Raw genomic sequence first — 25,671 nt, forward strand, 5'->3', positions numbered from 1 at the left:
CCTGAATGTCAACTTTCCAGTTTCTGAACTTTGTGAGCGAGCTAAAATGTCATCAAACGTGTCATCACAAAGTAATATATTGAATAAAAATGATAAAAATCAATATACCACCTCAATGCCATATTTTGAGGAGACGATTGTTCGATTATTGGTCATTTCGCAGCCCCCCCCCCCCCCCACTCGCCTCGTACGCCCATGGTCATGATGTTGTGTTATAGCTTATGGAATCTCTATGATCCGCATGTCCTCAGACCAAAAATCGACCGGCCCTCAAGCCAAAATATATCGAACCGCAGAGCATAAGACCGGTCCCATACGTCCTATAATTGCTGTAGCTGTAACTATATAAGTAGTTCCTAGATCGGCCTCCTAAAATTAATGTGGGAAAAAACAGCTATGTATTTGCGAGCGACGTTAATACTGATCCTCTAAAGGCGATGCCATAGCTTATTTGATTGTGGCCCTTTTTAGGGCATCAACGCAAAGACATGACAACGAAAGCCTTATTAACAGGATTCCGCGAGATGTGATCATCTGACCAGAATCACCAATTTCATTTTTTGTCTACATAAACTCCAGGACACCGATTGGGAACAAATTAGACGGTTTTCATTATAAGTTTTAGTCATTATTTGACCAGTCCTCTATTCACGTGACCCCTTCCACACCTCATAACACATACGGGTCTGCAATGGTGTCCACCCTTTCATTGGCACATAAAGTAGGTCAGGGGCGGATCCAGCCGGCGGCGAAGGCGGGGCGGGAGCCCAATTCGTGAGAAAATATTTAGCTTCGGGCGAATCAGCTGGCAATTAAGCGGGGGGGGGGGGGGGGGGTTAATGAGCACTAATTTTTTGTTTTGCTCAACGGAGGGGGGGGATAGGGTATTGAGCACTATTTACTTTTTACTTAACACCGCCCCTTTGAGCAAATAAATAAGGATGAAAAATATGGTTGTTAAAATCTTTAACAAAACTATTTACCAGGGGTGGGGGCCCGTGCCCCTGCCCCCTTCTGGATCCGACACTGACGTGCGCCGATCATCAGGGCCGGACTGGAACTGAAATTCCATTAGGATGCTACCAGCCAATAATGCACTCACCTATAAGATAGATAATTATCAACACTCAGACCACAAATTGACCGGCCCTTAACAGGGGCGGATCCAGGATTTTCCCAAAAAGGGGTGGGGCGTGAATTGTACGAATTTGCGAACGCGCAGCCTATACGGCGTGGAGAACGGGGCCCGCTTAAAAGCCCCGGAAAATTTCGAACTTTAAGATGCTCTATGGTACATTCTGAGGCATTTTTGATCGCGTAAACTGAAATTTTCTTAGCTTTTTACCTGCTTTTTTAAAGGAAAAGAGGGGGGTGTGCGCCCCCATGCTCCCTGGATCCGCCTCTGCTCAAGCAAATTATTCATCGGTCCGTGGGGGAACCCTCTCCCAACTCCCCAATTAAGATCAGTTCGCCCCTGCTTATCATACATGCAAATAGTTGCTGATAAAATGAATCTGAGATGTACACGAAGGGCAGGACAACTATTATTTCTTGTCTATTTTCATATCAAATCGGTTTACTTTGAACTTGTAAAAAAAAATTTAAAACAAAATCCATTATGAACCGACCTGTATCCTTCTCATGGTATTATAAATTTTGTAGTAGACACGTCAGTCGTATCAAGTATGTTGATCCATGGTCGTATACATGTTTTTTTTTTAAAATAAATCCCGGCGATGCCTTCAAGCTATTGCGGAATTTTGTATCCCGTTTTATCCAGATTTAAGAATTCATCCACGTAATTGGCGGGAGTGTGATATGTTAAATCTGAAAATTTCTCCAATTATCATCTGTTTTGTTATAATAAGACCACGATCTTCTCAGAATTAGATCTTATCTTTCCCATACTTTTTCTGGAAATTTAAGTTCTATCCAATCAGCCACTTAAATGCCCCCACAACGGGGGCCGGAGATTTAGGTAATGAATCGCTCCAGGTGGCATTAATAACTATGTCTGGACTTTTTTAAAAGCACTTAGCATTTTATAATTGCTACATCTCATTTCTTTTACCAAGTGTTGTACCAAATAAAATTTATATCGTAAATATATATATCCATAATACCCAATACAGAATTAATGACGCATATTGACTTTGAAATATAATTTATTCTTTAAAGGTATTAAGTCCCATTTGCAAGCCAAGTATTAAAATGAAAAGGTTAAATTCTAAAGATAATATTGATTTAGAACTTCCCTCAAAACAAAAGGACATTAAAATGTCTTTTAGTGGGAAAATAACGAGCATCAGTTGTCGAATCGACTTTTAATAGTGATTGCAATTATATATAGTCTGATTTTCAGACGCTTGTACCTAATGGTCGTACGTTTTGTGCTGCGCAAAGATTCAATCAGTTTGATTTTAGCCATTACAAGAAGTGGGTTATTGATGTAGACAAATGATCATGTATCTTTACAGCTCATTTTATGTACCGGTATGTTATTACCAAAGAAACAAAAAATGTCAGTCAGTCACTCAGTAGTATCTGAGTGTCTGACAGTGAAGTCTAGAAAGTAATTGGGTTTCCTTGCATATTTGAATACTAGGACACAGCTAACGTTTAAATTTCAGATAGGACATATTATGTGACATATTCATAATTCCTGCAAAGTTCTACAGAGTTTAAAGGTAAAGACCAGTATTGGCAACGCCCCAATTTCAAAAAATGAAATGGAAGCTCTCATTACCAATCATGTGAAAGAATATGTTTTGACTAATACATGATGATAAAAAATTTGCCGGGAAACCGCCTACTAATTCATATATTTGGTAAATTTATTTCTCTCATGGTCTGGTGAGAGAGATAGGGTAGTCCCATATACATCTTTCTGTGTATAGTGCTTGTAACTTTACGAAGAATGAGCCAAATTTCTTATCATTTTGATGATTCCAGAACCTTGCAGATGCTAGATGCTAGATGATCGACCTTTTCTGATCGATTCCACAACGTTTCTTTCACAATGCAATCGCATGACCATTACTGGTCTTTACCTTTAATGTTGGCTGCAAATGGGACATAGTACCCACCTTGTCAACAAAAATTCTTTTCTAAATGCTTTGGCGAGGGAATCTAACAAATCTTGTTTAATATATTTAAAGCCCCTGTGTACTAGTTTGGCCAGAAGGGATTAGACCTCCCTGCATGGTCACCAAGAGGTGGTTTTTTCCAGAAAGAATTCAATATCATTTTCATGTCGCCAGGAAATAGAAATCTCAATTCGTTCTGTTCCTCAGCTCAACTTTAATTAAAACCCCCGGAATGGACATATTGCAATACAAGTGAAAGAGAAAAATTCACGAAAGACAAAAACACACCACAGACACAAACTCTATTGGTATATTATACCAGTATCGGTAATTTATTAAAATTTTATGCTTAAAATCCTTACGAACAAGTTCAAACATGTGATATTTTTAATAACATTCACTTTTTTTGTCTTCTTTGTACAATATGATTGCTGCATTTCATAACATATATATAGAACACAGAACAAAAATCTGAGCTGTGACATAATAAGGGGATTATAAATCCCCAGATAATCTAATCCATTACAATCTACCCAACTCCTCTTTTGAGTTAATAGATTTCATGCCTTATAGTATTCCTCACTTTACATAAACATGTACCTTGCTAGTCTTTATAAATATATATTTTCATCTTTAGCACATGATTGTGTAATTCTCCCTCCACTTATCATTCAGTTTGGTCATGATAACATAGAAGAACATCCCTGCTTCTAACTGAAAATCATACTCTGAGAAAACAGAAAATACTGAACAGAAAGAAACAACCAACAAATAGCTGAAAAATAAGAGGAAGAACTAAGACATTTAGAACACAACTACTAAACTGATACATGGCTAGATTGCACGTTTCTAGATTGTGACCATAAAATATGAAAGAAATTCTTCAAAGTAATATTAATTTTGAAAATAAATTCCTTGGATATGTTTACACGAAAAGTAAAACCTTATACATGAACTGTAGATTAGCATCCTTCTCAATGTGACAAGTTTAGTAACAAAAAAACAACAAACAAAAATTAGGGAACTGATGTTTATCTCATAATCCCTTTATGTTTGGATAATGGAGTGGAAGTATCATTTTAAAACTTGGTGAAGACATTTAGAATCATGAATGTGACATCAATTACATTAAAGTATTCACTGCATTTTAATGATGACAGGTAGTGGGTTGTTATTTACCCATGGAAGTTTGAAGAAGTTCTTGATAGAACAACAACCCTTCATCACATCTATCATTATATTTGTTTGAATAAAACAAGTCCTAATGCAAGTCTTAACTTAATATCAACTAGGCCAATATGTAAGTCTAACTTAATATCAACCAGGCAAATATTTTAGCCGTAAAAGTGGAAATGATTTATGAATTTAGGTACACAACATTTTGATGGCGACGATTTCAGAGGGAAATGCTAATTGGCCTAAAACATGATTCAGATTTGCAGAATGTAAATAACCATGGAAGTTTAGCCATCCCTTCACCCTCATATACCAGAATCAAATGGTATATAATTCAAATGAGGAAAGACATATTTTAAAATAAACATAGCAACAAACAACCTTCAAATACATTTAAGCCTTTCCTTTTATTCTATAACAAATAAAGTTCTCGGGCACATACTTAATGGCATAAATTACATGCAAACACTTTCAGCCAATATGACACATTACCATTTCCAGCGTAATGAAATGATTTCAATGACAGTTTTTTTGTAACTTTTCGAATATTTCATGAACATGTTGTGCAGAGGCTTCGTAAAAGGCAATACGAAACAGAAGTTGGGGTGAATTTTTGGTTCGTTTGGTTTACCTGACTGCTTAGAAAGCATGTGTATGCTTGTAAGTTTTAAAGCAACCAGAGGATCAATAGCTTTAAGTCCTCTCCAAGGGACTTGGTAATGAGGATTAATGCCTTACTAAAGGGCACTAGCGCATCGACTTGGGTTTTGAACCTGGGACCTCCGGGTTACAAGACCACTGCTCCAACACTGAGCCATTGCGCCTCCATGTGAATAATATGAATAATTTCAAGTAGTATTCACAAGCTTTATGTCATCACGTTAAATTTAGGACATACACAGACATTCCATCATGGCTCTCACCTAATGTGATACATCAATACAAGCTTAAGGTAGCCACAATATTCAAAGCTTCAAAAAGTGTTGATCTAAAGCACATTTCTGCAGTTTTCCTTCACAAAACCAACAAAAGAAAGGAAAAAAAAGGTAACATAAGTGCCAAAATTACTACAATCCTATTTGAACACTAACAAGTTGGAGGTTATATGTTTTAGCTTCTGCAAATGTTGATTTAAAGAAAACCTCTGCAATTTTTTTTTACAAAACCAAATCAAGAATGAAAAGGTCACATTAGTGACAAAATTTACAGCAATTCTGTTTGGATATTAAACAGGTTGTTGGTTAATTGCAAGGGTCGCAGATCACCTGTAACTATGTTTGGCTCCGCTGTCCAGTTTTTAGTCTTGTTTCTGCCTCCCTATGTGTACTTGTGAGTTACATTAACATCATACATGATAACCTGATCAATGACAACTAAACTTTCAGTAATAAGGGTTATGATAAAAAGCAATGATTAAATACATTGCAAATGATCCATATTGAGTTAACAAACAAAACACCATAAAAGAGGCTTTATGGAATCAGTTCATTTCACAATTTCAATATACCTGCACATGAACCATGCACGAAATTGGACCTGATCATATTGGTCAATTCTTTTCCAATTTATAATGACTCTGGAATGAACATTACTCATGTAAAATTGCATGAAATGAAATTCAAAATTCAAAACAAAATACCCCAAATTCATAATATACGAGAAAGATTTGGATCACTTCCCTGAAGCAAACTAGTGGAACAGATTTAACTTGGTTCTAAGAAAAAGATATATAGCAGATTGGGATCAGCACGAGGGCATTGACTTGAAGCATATGAATTAACCTCCTTCTAGCGTCTCATATACAAAATGTACTCTAACGTATTTTCCCCATTATCTATTATGGCTGTTTCTCTGACAGTCTAAGACAAAATGTAAGGTGCAAAAAGGCTGCAAGTGCCGGAAATGAGACAATTGAAATATGGCAATAATCCAATAGTATATATTTTGGCAGGTTTATAGATTTTGTTGCTATTATGTGGTAGGCAGTGGAGGATTCATGGACTTTCTGTAAATCAGATTTGATATTACAGTGTATTACATAACTCACTTATGAGAGCAATGATTGAAAAATAAAATGGAAAACTTTCAATAAAGGAAAAAAAATTCAAACATATTACAAAGCCACACACATACACTAACAATTTACAGCACTTCTCATGCATTAACAAAAAAAATCAATACTGGTATCAAATATCTGATTATTGGTAATAAATTTTGCCAGAAAATCTGCACTAAGTTGTTTAAGAAGTTCATGAGGATGGTAAGAATTGTTAGAAATAAGTTCTACAACATATCCAAAAATATAAAAATACAAGTTCTATACCAGTTGCCAGACATATAAGATGCTGCAACTGCCAAAACGACATCTTGTAGCAACACAAAAACAATCAGCTAGCTTCAGTTTGCGAGTACTCATCTTCTGCAGGTGTCTGAGCAATAGATTTTGGAACTGTGACAGGTAAACAAGTTTGGCATGTGTCATAGAACTCTAATGTTCTAATTTAGTCTTTTACTAATTACTAATTTTTGACAGAGAAAGATCGGAACAAAAGTCATTCAAATTTGCCGTGTTATTTATACATTGGAACGAAAAGAAATCAGCTGCTGTCTCGTACGATCCTGCATTTTATCTCAAGATTTTCAGGTGAAAAATCTGTCCTGATTTAACACAGTACACTACAACATCCAAGAAAGGAATTTAACAAAGATTTATCGACCTCACGTACATGTACAGTTTTGTTAAACTGTATGTAAACTGAATTAACATTCAAGTTGATACATATCTAGATTATCAAAATTGTAAGCTGCTGCATATCTTTATATTTTTCTTTTCTCCTTCTTCTTCACTTTGAGTTGTTGATGAAAAAATTGCCGATCCCTATTTGTGGTATAGGATCAACACTTATTTGACTTTATTCATTATTCATTTATTTGTATCACCAGTCAAATTAAAAAGAGAGAGAGAGAGAGAGAGAGAGAGAGAGAGAGAGAGAGAGAGGAGAGATGGTAGAAGAAAAAAGAGAGAGAAGTAAGAGAAATAGTCAATAGAGAAAAGGAGACAGATTGGGAGAGAGAAATGGTGAAGAAGCGATAGAGAAGGAACAGATGGGTGGACAGAAATAAAAGAAAGAATAAAGAGAAGATATAGAGGAAAGAGAGACTAAAATGTAGATAACGGAAAAAAGTAAGAAATCAAACAAACTGGTGGATTCAGGGAATCCAACCTACGTGTACTGTTGCAATAAATAAATGAATAGCAATTCGATAATAAAAGTACTATTTAAGCTTTCTGGGTAATAACTTAATACATGCAAATCCAAACCCAATGCATTATTAACATCAACATAACCATTAAACATAGATACCAAATGAAATCGTTTTCAACAAAAGAAAATTCACTGAGAGTTTTGGCCCTTTTTGTCAAAAGTGTATTCGCCAAATGAAGATTGAAAAACAGGGTAAACCAAGAGAAATATACAGGTAGTGACCATTAAAAAATCAAATCATCAATCGGTTTCTGCTTCAAATTGTTTTTTTCCAGGATGTTCACTTGAGCATTTCAACAACGAATTAAATTGCATAACTGAACCACTTTTACCTTCACTTGAAAATGTTAAGGAGCACCTTAGAGCATCATATAATATCTTTCCAATAACTTTATCAATTTATATATATGTAATTGAGATTGATGTGCGAGGGCAGTCTTAAAGTTAATCACAAATCGACAACAAAAATTGGCAAACTGGCAGCATTCATGCATTTTTCATTAAAAAAATGAAGTTAAGAGGTAATGCTTTATCTACATGACGAGCAGGGTTTTCCAATAATGCAGGCGTATCATTTCCTTTCGCCACAGCAGGCAAATTGTTACCCAAGGGCGAGATGGGTGTTTGGCAATGGCATTTACATTAGCTATGTTGACACGGTAGCGTCGTAGTTATAAACTTTAAGTTTGCGAAACCTCAAGAGTTATAAACAATGATCCGCTAACCTTGAGAATCTGTTGTTGTTTGAAGCTTCAAAGATAACTTAAAGCCCCACTGCACTACTTATAGCTACTTGCTCCCTCTATATAGCAAACAATGCCTAATCGGTGACCATTGGTCCCCCATGATCCTCTTTTTCTTATGTTAATCGAGAGCTGAGTTGATGAGATAGCCACCTGTCAGTGACCTTCCTGGGTGGTCTACTCCCTCATAGCCAAACTAGTACAGATGGGCTTTAAAGATTCATAGCCAGGAGAGTGTTCTCACGGTCCCTATCTTCACAGTTACTTCAAAGTTTATAACCACAACCTTAACCTAAAGGGATAGTCGTGTGAACCCGTCTATCAAAAGGGGCATTGCCCCTTAGGCTTTCAGCAGACATCTGTTCAGGGCCAGAAGGGTCTTAACTCTAAAGTATATGAAGCAACTTCCTTCTGGCTCCACACAATATTATTATGATGAAAGGAAAAAAAAAGATTATTTATGCGTGCCTAAAACATGTTGCTCTTTTTTTTCCTGAAAATCAACAGAAGGATAAGTAGTATGCCATCTAGAGAAAGAATTGAGGAAATTTCGCCAGACCCAAACACTTGACTCTCTGAGAAGTGGTGTTCTCCTACAAGATATTATCAGATTAACAGAAGCGTAACTACCCATCTAGAGGAAGAATAAAGGAAATGTCGCTAGGCCCAAACACTTGACTCTCTTAGAAGTGGTGTTCTCATACAAGATATTATCAGATTAACAGAAGCCTAACTACCCATCTAAAGAAAGAATAAAGGAAATTTTACAAGGCCCAAACACTTGACTCTCTTAGAAGTGGTGTTCTCATACAAGATATTATCAGATTAACAGAAGCGTAACAACCCATTAAGAGGAAGAATAAAGGAAATGCTGCAAGACCCAAACACTTGACTCTCTGAGAAGTGGTGTTCTTCTACAAGATATTATCAGATTAACAGAAGCGTAACTACCCATCTAGAGGAAGAATAAAGGAAACGTCACAAGACCCAAACACTTGACTCTCTGAGAAGTGGTGTTCTCATACAAGATATTATCAAATTAACAGAAGCATAACAACCCATTAAGAGGAAGAATAAAGGAAACGTCACACAAGACCCAAGCACTTAATTCCCTAAAAATTGTGTTTTCCAACAAAATATTATAAGAACGCACATTATTTGTGTGGGTGGTTAAGCCCTCTCTCAAGAAACTTAGATGAATTATGTAATTATTCTTCACTCATTTCATACAACTTTTACCAAACAAAGTCATATGATGATCATCGCTCTATGTGTTCAATCTGCCCTCCTTTGCTAGCTAAGCTTTTAATAAAAAATGACATACACTACAAGGCAATGGTATATTTATCTTCTTAAGCTTTATACCAAAATACACACTAATTCTTGCTATATATCTAGTAAAAGCTTTAAGAGATGATTGCATAGAAAAGGTTTAAAAAGAGCATTTGAAACGTGAAAGGAACACATTTTCTTTCTTAATCAAGACACCACTATATTCATGCCAGGAATATGTGATATATTCGATTCACATATTTCGATGTCCAAAATGAAATGCCAGTTCTTATGTCTTGATGTACCGTCTGCTTAGCACTAGCAGGGCATTATCTCAATCAAAATCAGATACGCCCTTCTGAATCTCAGCAGACAACACCATACTTATGTCTATGTTAACATCCATGTCCAAGGTTAGATAAGATTCAAATCTGAAGACAAGAAGAAAAATTCTCATAAGTCAATTTGCACCTGCATGGTTATAAAAAAAGAAAACATGCTTTTATAGATATTGTTTTCGCCAAGACTGTACCACCATTTGCGATTCTAGGACAATACAGCTATTCATAATGCAAATCAAAGCATCTTTGACGTTTCTATCTCACAGATGCCTGAAGCCTTAAAGATTAAGCTTTCAAGTTTTGGATATATTTTGACATTCGGGATAATTGGAAGATCTACTGCATGAATGTTGATTCAAAAACTTGATTAGAGAACTATTAGAGATCTCAAAGTATGATGATATAACTTAATATTTTTCATATTCTTGTCATACCCTCAATCTTTTTCATTTTGCAAAGAATTAAGTAGGATTTTCACTGGCTTATTCACCACATTCTTTTCATGTCTTCAAAAAATGATCATATCACATATTCCACGGCATGAGGCTCCACAACATGCTAGTTTTGTGCACCTGTTTTTTCTCACCTTTGCTGTCAAGTATTCAATTTGATGATCAAAATCTCTTATCAAATTTCATTCAGCTCATCATAAATTCTATGATTTTTCTTTAATACCATCACATCTTTAGGGGGGGGGGGCAGTTGAATTGCATCTTCATAATACCATTTCAATTTTATACAACTATTATCTCACATGCAATACATTTTTGACCGTTGATCCTTTTCCTCAGCACGACAGATTATTGGCAGGTGATTATCTTGAGTTTTAATTATTAGCCATGTCCAATTGAAGAGTTCCATTGTCAAGCTACCGTTGCACGATGCCACGTATGACGTACACATTTGCATGCAAGTCCTTAATTATTCTCTCCAGCTCACTGCTGGAAGCGGAAGACCAACGGACTCTCAGCAACGTCGTGTTCGACTCAAGAGAGTTCAGAATTTCCCGGAACGAGAAGCGCGCCTTGACCATGACGGAGTCCACATGCCTGGTGCACTGCTTGAAGAAGTTGTCCAACTCTGAGCACAGTTCGCTGCTGTATTTGCTGTATTCGCCGTTCTGGACCAGCATGTTGGTCTGAGCGTAGAGCATCTCGGCCATCTGTAAGACCTCTGCTTTCCCACCCTGCCCTACAGAAGAGTCATTCTTGATGGGCGAAATGCCACGCTTCCTGACCGATCCGCGCTTATCAGCCCGTAGCTTGACACTGGGGTTCACATTGTGTGATGACTTGGGGATAGTAATTTCAGGTTTGGGGCTGGTAATGACTGGCTTTGGTCCTTTGATAACAGGCTTTGCCCCCATGATTTGTGGTTTACTGTTCACAAAAGATCTGGATGGTGAACCCCTCGGGCTAGGGGTGGTTGGGGATTCAACAGGACTGACTAACCTAGCAGGTGGCGCAGGGGGAGGAACCGACGGTCTCACAATGTCTTTTCGCTTGTCTCGACTACGACCCGTTGGAGATGTTGGCAATTCTTTGAAACTGTCATTGTCTGGCGATTCCACTAGGTCTCCGTGCTCTGGGTTATAGAAAGGTAGTGATTTAGTTTTCCCAAGAGGCTCTTTGGAATTGTCATGTCCACCATTTTCCGGCCAGTGGGTCGGTTTACTAGGTTTTGCAGGAAGAGGTTTCAAAGCAGGCTTTCCCACCACATGTCCATTGTCCTCTCTAACCACAGGATTCTTGTTTGTACGATCTAACATCGGACTTGTGGGCGATCCGGGGATAGGGAATGATTCACTAGCATCTATAATATCCTCTGGACTAGGTTTCTTCTCCTTGGCTATTCTTGATGGCTTTGACTTCTTCCCATCCCCTCCCCCACTTCCAGGAGGTCTCAGGGCCGTTCTATGTCCAAAGCCAGGGTTCACACTATCATGCCCTTCTGAGCCACCATCACCATTACGTGATGTCCCAGGCGGTACACGGTTAAATTCAGGTCCTAAGATATCACCAAGCATTTTGGGAACTCCGTTCTCTTTCTGATAGCTTGGGGAGTTCTTGTGGTCCATGTGGTGCTTCAGGTCATCGTCCGCTGGAAAACTGTTCCGTTTCTCCGGCTCCTTCTTCTTAGGGGCATCTTTCTTGCGAAGGTTCTTTATTAAAAAAGGTGGCTTTTTTCTTGAAACTTCCGGTGATGCGGGAGGTGTGGAGGTTTTTACTGTCAAGAAAGAAAGAGAAAAAGAATTAATAGTACAACTAGGTTTTTTGCCATTGGATATGATTTACTTTCATATCATATATCTTGGGCTTTAGTATCCTCAGGTTAAAGATCAAAACATGTACATCTTTCAAAATAAAGTAAAACAAATGTTATGGTACTCTAGTGATCAACATATACGTGGAATCAATACCTTGGAACATGCATATCACAATGCAATGTCCGTTAACCCTGTTTATATTAATATTCAATATGATAAAAGCTTTCAAAACTTTAAACAGAAAAAATAATCAGATCAATGCAAAAGAGAACTTGCCTCTCGTTTACATACTTCTACAGCAATTTAGAAGTGTCTTATTGTTTCCCCCCTATTATTTCCCTTTACCTTCATTAAAAGTAAGCTATGTGAATTTCTTACTTATATCTTTTACTATATAATTATACATTTACCTACCTACCTACCTACCAACCTACCTACCTACCAACCTACCTACCTATTTATTTATTCATATAAGTTACTTGTTCATGTATTATAAGTGTTTAGGGTTTTCCAATTTCCATTCTATTTCTTCTAACAATGTACAAATTATTTAAACATACCGGTATTTGAGGCTTACACCCAGTAAATCTGATCGATTGATGACTTGTTTTTCAATAACAGATTGTACGATCGATCTTACTGTATGTACTGGGTGTAAGCCACAAATAAGTTTAAATAATTGAAATTTCTCCCAGGAAGCATTACATTTATAAAATATACAAATTATAATTATGATTCTTAATAGTATATCAATCCTAACTCCTCAGTAGACATGAGAGGGCATATTGTCATGACGAAAACTCGTCGTTTAAAATTGAAACCCCCATTTGACTTTCACCACTACTACTTGTACTAGAGCTGAGATTGTGATAAGCCCTAAGTAAACACTAGTGCTGTAATCCACCCCCACCGAGACCTTGATGAGGTGATAATCAGCGTGTCCACACACAAAACAATGTATCCCGAAACTCTATAACGAAACGTCGTATAAAGAATCATAGTATAAATTTCAAAGTGTCCACACACAAGAAACGTCATATAAATAATCATCATATAAATTCAAGGATGTCCATAAACAGAAGAAAGTAATCCTGAAACTCTACAGTCTGGTCTCCTTCCGCTCGAGATTTTCCGTGATTAGGAGTGATTCTTTATTGAGTTTCAGTTCGAAACGATGCCCAAACCTGCGTTTCGTTAGACTAGTTTCGTTATACGACGTATCGTTAGTGAGCGTCCACACACACAATTTCATCGTAAAACTATCGCGAAACGGTATCACTATCGCGAAACGGTATAGCTAATCACGGAAAATGTTGTGTGTGGACAGGGGGAGAGAGAGAGATAAGCATGATAGAGAGGGAAAGGAAGGAAGAAGGGAGAAAGAGACACATGCAGGGGTTCACTGCCAGAGTTAAAATTGTTGTTATATCGCCAATTATGGGTCATTTTGCTTCGTTCAAACTTTCATTTTGGTCTTCATCTAAATTATTAGTGACTTTAGGACATGAAAATATCTTAAAACAAGTAAAATACTTATTTCCTGCTTCTCATTTCCTTTCAGGCAGAGCCCCAGTAAGATACCTAAGATGATGAAGAGTCCAGCTGCAATCAAATATCTTAATCTCTCACTCAGAGCCTCAAGGCTCTGTCCAAGATTTTAACGAGAGAAACGAATATGGGGTTCTGGCACCCCATCAATTTACATTGACTTCTGTGTTAAAGGCCCACTGCACTACTTGTAGCTACTTGCGCCCTCTATATAACAAACAATGCCTAATCGGTGACCATTGGTCCCCCATGATCCTCTTTTTCTTATGTTAACTGAGAGCCGAGTTGATGAGATAACCACCTGTCCAGTGACCTTGCAGGGCAGTCTAATCCCCCCTGTAAACTACGGCAGATAAGCTTTAAAGTAGAAGCTCTCTCAAAGTTTAAACGAGAGAAACGAATATGGGGTCCTAGCACCCATCAGGTTACATTGACTCCTGTATTAAAGTGCGGGGTATAGTTTTAACGAGAGCATTTCGTAATGAGTCACCTGCATCCACAATAGGGTGAGTTTCCTTGCTCCTTGGAGGAGGCTCCACATCGTTGGTCGGCTGCCCTCTCCTGACGCTCTTCTTCTTGGCCGGCAGGGTAGGAGGATCCTTCCCTCTTCTGTGGAGGGATTTCTCCACCTCCTCGCTGATACTGCTGTTCTGGAACATGTTGTTCATCTCTTCATGGATCTCCTACAAAGTCAGAGGAACATGAGGGTTAAATGATAGGTATTGGACACAAAGAGATGGCTGAACAAATGCCCAGATAATATCAAGCACAGTTGTAGAAGAAATATTAAATAAAACAGGGCTGCCAACCTTGTGCGACCAAAAAAGGAACCATGATGCAAAAAAAATATTAAAACGAAACTTACAACCACACACGCACGACATGTCCATTCCTCCTGCTGTTATTTCCATATTAGGACCTATAGTATATTTACAAGTAGGTATTTATTTGTCATTATTTGGGTATTATTGACGTTTCATCCTTTTTGAGAATATGTTTCTCTTCAAGTATGTTTTAACATTAGTTTTCTATTGAATTTGTGATAAATCAAGAATGTAAAAAAAATAAAATTATAACAATTATTAAAAAATGTATTTTATGAAGAAAAAACGTACGACCATAATTCAAAGGAAAATACTGAATAATTCTGGGAAAAACGTAGTGGTTGGCAGCTCTGATAAAAGCATCCAAACTTACAGTGAATGAGGGCCTGTCGGTATGTCTCCACTCCCAGCACTTGTGCATGAGCTTGTAGACATCCGTAGGACAGCCTTCGGGTCTCTCCATCCTGTAGCCCTGCTCCAGCTTGCCATAGACGTGCTGGAGGTCCACACCAGGGTAGGGGGAGCACCCGTAGGTCGCGATTTCCCACAGGAGGATCCCAAACGCTGTGGAGTAAAGAAATATTTGGTGACATACTTAAATAATAATAATAATAATAATTCCGCTTCTATATAGCGTTTAATACATCTATGATGTACTAGAGGTTGCTTGTATAGGGTTGCTCTTATAAGCAGTTAAAAAAAGTGATTTGAGTGTGTGTGTGTGTGTGTGTTTTAGGTTTTTACAGACGTGTATCAATCAGATATGATTATGATCTGGGGACCAACCTTTAACGTCACCATCCAAAAGACGTGACTTAGTTCTGAATTTGCGTCCTCGGCTGATCAGTTTGTAACTTCAATTGTTGGCTAGATTACAGGCGCACGCCACAATGCCCCGTTTTGCTTGTGTAGGGTTGCTTTTATAAGCATTAAACAAAATAGAGGCAACTTGATATCTGAACACATCAGGGCCCTGTCATATTAACTCATAGCCTGCCATAAGGATGCATGCACGCTATTGTTAAAGTGCCATGTACACCTCGACAAGCTACTGCTCCTCTGCTTCTTGCATGATTGCACGCTAATGTAATAGCAGTTATTGTTCATGCCCATTGGACTGTGCCAAGTGTTTTGCACGCACTATTGATAGTACCATCGCGTTAATCCGATTATCTCGTTATAAACTTGGCACTGCAGGGATTTGGGGCCTGGCACAATGGAGATTAACCCGGTGGCAGGATATTAAGAGTTAAAACTTGCAATTGATTTGAATCAATCGCAATTCTTCACAAGACGGGGTCCATGATTGAAAATTTAAGAATGGCTGAAGTTGAACTTTATTTGCTATAAGTTTGGGTGCATGAGATAGCATCCTGATAATGTACCCCAAATTCATGCATACATTTAATGTAATTCTACAGTGAAAGATTGCTCTCAATGTCCAGATGGCTTCTTCAATCATGCATGAAATGCATACAAAAATAGCATTGTATCACACAACACATCTCTGTGTTCCATTGTGAAAAAGGGCATATTTCTCCCTTTTTTTCTATAAAAATAAAACTCCCAGAGATGACCATTAATGTTATTTATCAGATCAAAACAAATTAAAGTCCTTATCTATATATATCTTTTATGGTTAGCAAGCTGGAATGTTTTGTTGAGTGTCCAGTAAGTCATTGTCAAATCACCCATGTCGAGTTTGGCTTCTGATTCAAATTCTTTATGAGAATTAAACATAAAAACTTAGCTTAGCTTATCTTGGTCCCAAAACATTTTGCAACAATATAGTTCTACACACCCCCAAGAAAGATTACCGAGTCAGAGTCCTTTTCAGGACTCCTCAACCCTCTCTCTCTCTCTCTCTCACACACATGGTGTACCGCAAGCCTACTGTATAAATATAGTTCTTGGCCACCATTTGACAATTCGCTGACCAAAGGAAGACGTTAAAAAAAAAAAAGGTGAAGACAGGAATTCTCGAAGGACCTACCCCATACGTCAGACTTGCTGGAGAACTTGTAGTAGGCCAGACTCTCTGGAGCGGTCCACTTGATGGGGAACTTAGCCCCAGCCTGAGCTGTGTAGATCTCACCCTGGACCATCCGGGCTAGACCAAAGTCTGCAACCTTTAGTAGGTGGTGCTCACCTAGTAGGCAGTTTCTTGCTGCTAAATCTCTGTTTATTAGAGAGAAGGATACATCAATACGGGGATGCCAGTTAGAATTGATAAGAGGGCCTAAAAATCACCTAGAATGAGCTATTTTGTACACAAAAAATCCTAAACTATGGTCTGAAAATAACTTGCCAGGGCCTGAATACAGGCTATTGCATGAAACTGGCATCACGATAAATAGTATTTAGTCTTTCTTGTAGCATGTGTTACTTATCCTCTTCATTGAGTCTGCAATGCATAGATAACACACATCGGTGAGGGTGTAACTAAGAATTGTCAATACTACACAACACACACTCAAAAAAGAAAGATTATCGAGAGTCCTTTTCACGACTTCCCAATCCTCCCTCTCTCTCACATGGTGCAACCGCAAGCCTACTGTATAAGAATTGTCTATACTTATAAATGGTTTATGAGAATTAAACAGACCCTCCTGTGCCATCAACTTATGATCAATTATCATACACCGACTTTGAAGATACATTTGAGTTTATAAGATGTACATATACCGTTGAAAGGGTCTAACAACCGTAGCAACAGCTGAGTTGTTCAGACCGTTTCAAAGGTACCGAGAGTGTTACACAATTTAATTTTCTCAGTACCGATAGGCTACAGACCCTTTTCACGTCTTATCAAGAAAAAACGTTTTAAGAGCCTGTATCTTTCCTGGGGTAAAGGCGGAAATGTGTCAAGACACCTTCCAAAATGTTATCCCTAGGGAAAAATATACACTGGGGCTCAGAGAAATTTTCCCCACAAAAATAGTGCCCCCCCCCCCCCAAAAAAAAAAAAAAAAAAATTGCATAGAGTTCAATGCAAAACAACTTAAAGAGTGTTATTTTCATGCAAGCAAGCTTGAAAAGTAGCCCCCAAGTTTTTCAAATATTTTTTCCCTGGTTATCCCTAGTTGCCCCATCAAGAGGTCATAATTGTTTCAATGAACCTTTAGTAATAGCAAAATAAAATTATCCAAACGGTTACTCACCTATGAATAAAACTATTTTTCTCTAAGTAGCTCATGCCAAACGCAACTTGCGTCGCCATGTAGAGCAACGTGACAGCCGGCAGTGATGTCTCGTCGTTGTCTCTCAGGTATTCCAACAGGTTGCCATACGGCATGAATTCTGTTACGATGTAAAAGGGAGGCTCTCTTGTGCATACACCTGGTGGTTAAAAAAACACAGATTGATATGGTATAAGTGATTGAGAAGATGATTATGGGCCATACGAGGCTACATATTCAGTGTGATCTTAAAAACTCTCAAGAAATCAACGTAATAGTAATTTTCAATAGCCTATCATTAACCTATTAATTTTGTGAACATTAAAATGACATATTACATAATTGCAATATGATTTCTATAGGCGAAACAAACCAGTATTGAAATAACCCTTCAGTTGATTTCTTGAAAGTCTTAGTGATCGTGATCTTTACACATGTACTCAATGTTCAGAGAAGCATTGATGATGAATAAGTGCAAGGACTGTGGTTTGAAACAGCTATTTCCTCTCGGAGACATATGGTGACACTGTATGGCAGGCTGTTGGCAAAGGGCCTACTGAGGGCATGATACATTAACCAACTCTCTTCTGAACTTACTGTTACAGTCAAGGACATGTCACTACTCTACAAATGTTATAATAATTGTTATAATAATATTTGGTTCTTGTTTAGCGCATATCATATTTTAACATCTCTATTACCCCGGATTCAGCATGGCTGCCATTACGGCGCTCTAGCATTTCAAGGTATTAATTTCTGCCATAATTATTATTAATATCATCATTATCATTATTATTATCTTCAATTTAAATCACATAAATTAAACAATCTTCAAATTTTCAGTGACTAACTTTGAATAATGCGAAGAGCTTTTAATTGACCATAGTTTAGGTAAACTAAGAGACTTCCTATTTGTGTGTTCCATCCATGGTGCAAAATTTCGTTTTGAAGGATCAACGAGATTCTGCTGTTTAAAAGGACGTATTGACAAATATATCATCCTTGACAATACCTACGTCAGGGAGAATTTGCCTTTGGTACTGTTCTTTTTAAAGCCCCATTTGCACCAAGCGTGTTCATGTAGAAGCCCATATTCTCATGTATAGATATTTTCATGATGTTTTTTGTATTTGTCATTTTTGTGATTTATGTGCAATTACAACACATTTTGTGCATGTTGTCCGCTTCAAGACCTTCAGACAATTTGCATTACTAGTGGTAAATAAAACCCTCACAAGAATAACTGCATATATACAATATGCACTAATGAGAATCTTGTTAGTAGCTGCACTTCTTTGTACTTTATAATGGTGTCGTGGTTGAGTCACCAGACTGTTGATCACAAGGTCCGGGGTTCGAGTCCCGCCACCGCACGAATGTCCTTTGGCAAGACATTGATTTACATTTGCCACACTCAACACAGGTGATGTAAATGGGTACCTGGCAGGAATTAATTCTTTGAAAATGCTAGAGCGCCGTAATGGCCGCCTTGCTAAAGCCAGGGTAGTAGTCGGGGCAGCGCCAGGAGTGTCACAACGTGAGGGACACGTGCGCTATATAAGAAGCCACCATTATTATTATTATTATAATTCCAGTCCTGCTGCTTGATCTTACCTAATAGCTGAACAAGGTTTGGATGCTTGACGTTCTTCATCACCGCTGCTTCTCTTAGGAACTCATCCACTCTCATGTTCTCTTCCTGTTCCACCAAATACAAAGGGAAAGACAAGAAAATAAGATCACTTGGCATGAAGTTAGATAATTTAGTAGGAAAAAAAAAGAAGAAATTCATCATGCTCCTCAACAGCCCAAGAATCAATCTATATTGTGACAATATATTATTTTTGACAATGCTGGATACTGATACTGATTTTTTTCTAAAGATGACATCTTGCTGTTAAAAATGCTAATAATAACATGAGGAAGAATGTAGACAGCCAACCAGAGAGTCAGAATAGGAATAGAGAGATATACCCAAGAATTTTCGACTAAATTACTGAGTATAAGAGAAATGAAGAAAGAAAGACTAAGGAACATAGATATTTTTTAAAACTTACAATGGCACATGAATACAATATAATGGTGATAGGTGGCCTTCAGGCATAAATTGACAATATTGAACTGACCCTGAGTGTCTTGACAGCAACAATCTTGTTATGTTTCTTCCAGATGGCTTCATACACCTCCCCATACTGGCCCCCTCCCAGCTTATTCTTCATGGAGATGTCCGTCCTCTCGATCTCCCACTCGTCCGGCAGTGGGGACACGCCATAGATGATGGGTTTCTGCATCTTGGCTGCAGGGTAGCGCAGCGTCGTGATGAGGCCGTCCGATTGCTTGCAGTGGTGATGCACCAGCTCGGCGATGGTACTGAATTTGCTCTCCGTCGTGACAAATACCTGGTCAGAATGAAAAGAGCAATCATACATGAAAATAGCCATCGTAGAATTACGGTCAAACCTGTATATAAGTGTAACCTACTATAGCGACTACATGCATAGGACCACCTGTCAATAAAGATCTTTTTCTGTTTCTCTTTGATATTGAAACATATTCTGAACTGACCTGTACATAAAGAAAACCTGCTTTTCTTGTCTCAGTTGGGTGGTCTTTAAGTACAGATTTTACAGTACAAAAACCACTCAAAGGTGACCAAAAAATGGTCTTTGTAGGAAGGTGATCATAATATTCAGTTTCCTTTATAAGAAGATATGATCAAGGGAAATCAAAAACTTGCATTTTTTGTATAAAACAGGTGGTATCGTTACATAGTTGCTGAAGCAGGTCCCAATGTATTCATAAAAACATTTGTCGATGCTCATGTGGGTGACATTTCTTCAGATTTGATTGCCAAATTGTGGCCTTTTGGTGTAGGAAAATATAAAAGAAAATTTAGGGCATCACAGGAAATCACATAATCTCTTTCATCCTCTCCTATCAAATATTACACAAAATATTTGGAAACAAAGGCTGAAATGTTTTAACTAATGTCCTGACAGCATGGGTGGCCAAATGGCTAATTGATAATTCACATATAAGTTATAACGGCACAGATTGGCACCATTATCAGTGAAATTTGATAAAATTACTCATATATGATGTATGCCTCACCAAAAAAAAAAAAATTAAGTTTCACATGGTGTACACATTTATAAAACTGACTGATATTTGATTGATTTCAATCAATTTATGAATGTTCATACTATTACAGTGACTCAGGTTAAAAACGTAATAAGTACATGTAATTGTTATTTAGATAAATGTCAATCCTTTCTATCATTAGTTATCCTTTCAATTTGTACTTCAATTTAATTCTCCAGAAAAGCATCTACCATGGTTTTTTTTTAAAAGTAGGCACACTGTAAAATTGACACCAGATTATATTTGTGTTTTGTAGACAATATCTTTAAATGTGATACAAACACACAAACAGGACATCAAGGGCCACAATTTAATTCAATGCTTAGTAGAAAATCACTTCTTTCTGACTCTATCTGTAATCACTTTATAAGCAGTCCGACGAAAAGGCCTCCACAAAAAAATCATTTCACTAATCCTCATTACAAGATTAACTGCAGGTAACTGAGTTCAGACTCAATCCAATAGGATTAAGTTTAAATTCACTGTCCAAACCACAAGGTCAGTGACCTCTTTATCGCTAAGTGCCCTTCCAGAATCTTGTTTTCTTCAATTTGACCTTACCGTATATAGTCACTTCAATGAGATTCATCTGATCAATCTATTAATCTGTTTTCAAATAAAATTGTCTTTTTTATTTACTGCTGGTGTGCTCTCCTACACTGTAGCAGTGTTACAGTATTTGTTGTTTGTTTAAAATCTAAAAATTGAGTCACAAATATCCCGATATGGGTAATTTCATTTCAATAAAAATATTCAAAATGATTATATCATGTGGTATACTCAATTATACATACTTAATTATGTGTTTTGTTTACGGCCTAAACATGTTGTTTATGAGTATCATACATATAGAGGCTAATGTAGGGTAAGCTTAAAAGTCAGAGGCCTCACCTATTCCTGTATCTTGAAATAGCTCACATAGCTAGTTTTCTGAATGTTCTTTTCATGCTGTTTTCTGGCATTCAGTCATTTAAAAAATGGATGAGACTGGCTAATTTGTTGCTATTATATAGCTATTTATAGCAGCAATTTCATGCTGTAACTATTTTCTTAATATAAATATGAATAAGAGAGAAAAAAAAGCATAGTCCCGCGAAAATTTACTTCACATTGATGCTCATTGTTAATTCAAACAGGTACAGTGTAAGCACAAACCTTTCCATCCGAACCACTGCTGATTCTATAGTGGTACACCCGACCATCGAAGCGGAGGGATATCGACCTGTGACCGGGACTACTTTCACTGTCTCGGACCAGGAAGCTGCCGTCGATGCCGCTACTGAGGAGATACTCTGCCGCGTTGCGAGAGATAGGACCATGGTACCAGGAGTGCTTCTCCAGGCTGTTGAAGGGGGTGACGTACGTCACGGGCACCCAACCCGTCTTACCGTTCTTGAGCTTCTTCGCCTCGCACCACTCTCCGCCCTTGTTGTAGCCAAGGATCCGGACATGGTCACCTGCAAAGACAGTCATTTATACATCAAAAAATGTTATAGTCCAAAATTAATCATTCGGATGGTAGAGAGTAGTGGATATCATGTGAATTCTCTATAAAAAAGTGTCCATATTCAGTGAGGCCCCCCCCCCCCCATCCCATCAAAAATGAAAGAAATCCATCAGATTTCTTTGATTTCAATAATACGCCACAAGTACATGAAAGAGAGGGGGAGAGGGGGGGGGGGGGGGGGGAGAGGGGTGGAGAGAGAGAAAGAGAGAGGGGGAGAGAAAGAGAGAGAGGGAGAGGGGGAGAGGGAGAGGGGAGAGAGGGAGAGAGGAGGGTGCATGTGGGAGACAATTAATACAAAGATAGAAAAATGTAGTCAATTACAAATCAGAATCAACAAATACATAGAGTTCATGAACTCATTGTGAATGAAGTTTCAGCTGTACAACACAGTCAAAACCTGTTTTCAAGTTTGAATGCCTTAAAAATGATGAACCAGTATTGAGATAAGGTACATAAATGTTATTGAAAATGCAAAAAAAGATTCTAAAAGAGGAGATAAATGTAGCAGCGAAGAGCATCACCTGATAGTGATCTGATTGACAGGTTTTATACAGCACCAAACCAAAATTGCTCAAACCACAAAATCAAATCACACATATAATGAACGATCAATGGAAATGTGTTTTGTCCCTAGGGAATAGGCAGTTATTGTGCAAATGCCAAAATGAGATTTACCTTACAAAGTGTAACCGATTATTGATCGTACCTGTTTACATTTGAAATTAACCAATATTTGCTCACAAACACGTTTTCGCTCGAGGCTAAGGTGTCCTGACAGAAACTTGTTTCACCATAGATATAGGCCTACATGTATCACTGGGTCGCAGGCAAAGTTATTAGAATCATTTTTCTGCAGGCAAAGCAATTTATTGTATCCTGCTTAGCTGAGGATATTATTCCATATACATTAACCAAATACAGATTAGTTACATCCGTAGGCATGTATACATTAAATCTATCACAGTGTGTGTTTCTCTGAACCCCAAATTCAATATTATTCAGAATTCAACCCATCGTTAATTTTCCAGCTGAGAACCAGAGTCTACTTCAAATATTCATTTCTGCATACAATGGTTGTTTCGTTACAGCTGCCAGCAAAAAATAGCTTGAACTTCATTTTATAAATACACACAGACCTAAACTTGAATTCACGCCAGCTATTAGTAAAGCATGGATGCTTGTTATGGGTAAATACTATCAGGAATGTGTCATATATGCTTTGGAACAATTTAGTATCACCTTAAATTAATGGTGTGCAACATATCGATTCAAATTCTGGCAATGCACTATCGGACCTTTTGAATCATTCTCTTCCTTCCCCTTTAGAACTATTTGAAAATTAAGCTCATTTAATCTCATTAATCAATGAACCAAATAATGGGAAAGATCATTAAAATATCATCAATTGAGTGTGGTTATGACTTGCATAAATCAGCTTGAGCAAAACAAAGTATTGAGTGATCACGCTATGCGAACTCACAAGCAGGCATGTGTATTAAACACGTAATCCCATGAAGAAATTAATGGTGTACAAACATATCATGTAAAATGTTTCCAATCTATTTTAGAACGGTGAGGTCAAATTAAAAAAAGCTGCGGTCAATCGTTTACAGACACATCATTCTTTGTACCCTTTCCCTGATTTCAAATAAAAAGTTCACCGATGGCATCCAATGCAGAGGTTAAAGAGTTGTTTGACAAGGTGTTGGGAATAATATCTTCACACAGTTACCAGTATGTGTTACCGGTATACGCGAACGCTTGTGAGTAGGCAGAGTGACCTTGTTTACTGCGTAAAAGCCTCACAGAGACGCAGAAACGTGATCACTCAATACTGTGCTTTGCTTGTAGGTTACATTTAGCAGCACATTTTTTTTAATGTAAGATCTATCATTTCATCTCCTCTTTAGGTTCATGGTATTTAATCATGTACAGTCTCTAGAGGTCTCTAGGGTTAGATTTCTCTTACTGAATTGAATCCTGTTATCATTTGATAATCATTTAGATACCAGATTAGTACTGGGCAAAAGCAATGCTAGACTCCCTCGAATTGAATGGGGGAATAACTCTAGGAAGTTTGATAACATTTTCTGTCTAGGTCTTGCTCCCCCACCCCAGGAGTTCCTAAGAATATAAAGTTTTGTTACGGTAACACAGTTATACACCTAGGCCACTGAAATTGATCTGGGAACACCAAGACAACCATATCCCTCCAGACTCTCACCCCTCCCCATCCCCTCCCAGCAATGCCCCAACTATCATCCTTACCCTTTCTGACAGTGAGCTGGTTCTCGACACCGCCGTTGAAGTCGTAGAGGACCACAAAGAGGTCAGGATCGTGCTCGTCACCACCGCAGACATCTTCAGTTGAGTTCCATCCAGCGATATCTGGTGATGTAGCATGGGTTGGGGTACTGGGTAGAGGACGTGACTGGATCGTGTCAGAAGGGAAGTTATCTGTAGAGATGGGAGAAATGAAAAAGGAAGATGTTTTAGTCAGTTGCATCAGTATTTGGACGAATATAGGAGAAAGATGATCAAATACAAGTTTGATTCTTTTTATTTTATATATAAGCCACAATATCAAGTTAAAACTAGATGGAATTCGACTGCGCGCAGTCGAAAATGATGCCTCCGTTATAGAGCAATTTTACAAACCAAAACAGAAAAAAAAAATTGAATTCACGTTCAATGGTAATCCATTGACAGGTTCTCAGAATATTGTGATTACAAGCAATTTCTCATATACATATATGACCCTTTGATCTTTGACCTCATGACCATAAAATCTACTCAGTTCATTGGCTCTGCAAGATGTTCTGAGTTAAATAGTAATCCATCTGTCAGTTCTAATGAGAATGCGTTCACAAGCTATTTTTGCATACATAATGGGCCCATGACCTTTGACCTTTGACCTTATGAACCAAGGATCTACTCAGTTCATTGGCTCTGCAAGTAACAAACATGACCTAATTTTGGCATGAATCCATCAATCGGTTCTTGAGATAACGCGATCACAAGCTGTTTTTGCATTCATAATGTGCGCTGTGGCCTTTGACCTTTGACCTACGTGCTCCGAAATCTAATCAGGTTGTCTTCCTATGGTGATACACACTATCATTAAGTTTGAAGTTTAAATCTCCAGTGGTTCTTGAGATATCATGATAACAATCTCAATGTATGGAATTTCATAAGTTGACCTCTGTGACCCTTGACCTTTGACCTACGTGCTCCAAAATCTAATCAGATCGTCTTCCTACGGTGATACATACTATCCTTAAGTTTGAAGTTTTTACATCTCCAGTGGTTCTTGAGATATCAT

The 25,671-nt window shown here is 37.9% G+C and overlaps 1 protein-coding gene across 1 annotated transcript in view; it reads right to left on the reverse strand.

The window, feature by feature from the left end:
* Nucleotides 1-10,572: 10,572 nt before the first annotated feature.
* LOC373187 (abl protein tyrosine kinase) overlaps nucleotides 10,573-25,671 on the reverse strand; it is a 33,976-nt gene continuing 18,877 nt past the window's right edge. The window contains exons 2-10 of the mRNA XM_011663775.2: nucleotides 24,618-24,806; nucleotides 21,998-22,299; nucleotides 19,828-20,100; nucleotides 19,316-19,400; nucleotides 17,684-17,861; nucleotides 16,516-16,700; nucleotides 14,896-15,086; nucleotides 14,189-14,381; nucleotides 10,573-12,110 (exon numbers count right to left, since the gene is read on the reverse strand). Of these exons, the coding sequence (XP_011662077.1) occupies nucleotides 10,753-12,110; nucleotides 14,189-14,381; nucleotides 14,896-15,086; nucleotides 16,516-16,700; nucleotides 17,684-17,861; nucleotides 19,316-19,400; nucleotides 19,828-20,100; nucleotides 21,998-22,299; nucleotides 24,618-24,806 (2,954 nt within the window). The 3' untranslated portion in view covers nucleotides 10,573-10,752. The remainder of the gene's footprint in view (nucleotides 12,111-14,188; nucleotides 14,382-14,895; nucleotides 15,087-16,515; nucleotides 16,701-17,683; nucleotides 17,862-19,315; nucleotides 19,401-19,827; nucleotides 20,101-21,997; nucleotides 22,300-24,617; nucleotides 24,807-25,671) is intronic.

The sequence above is a fragment of the Strongylocentrotus purpuratus genome, unplaced genomic scaffold, assembly GCF_000002235.5.
Source record: "Strongylocentrotus purpuratus isolate Spur 01 unplaced genomic scaffold, Spur_5.0 spur5_scaffold_4, whole genome shotgun sequence".
Classification (NCBI taxonomy): domain Eukaryota; kingdom Metazoa; phylum Echinodermata; class Echinoidea; order Camarodonta; family Strongylocentrotidae; genus Strongylocentrotus; species Strongylocentrotus purpuratus.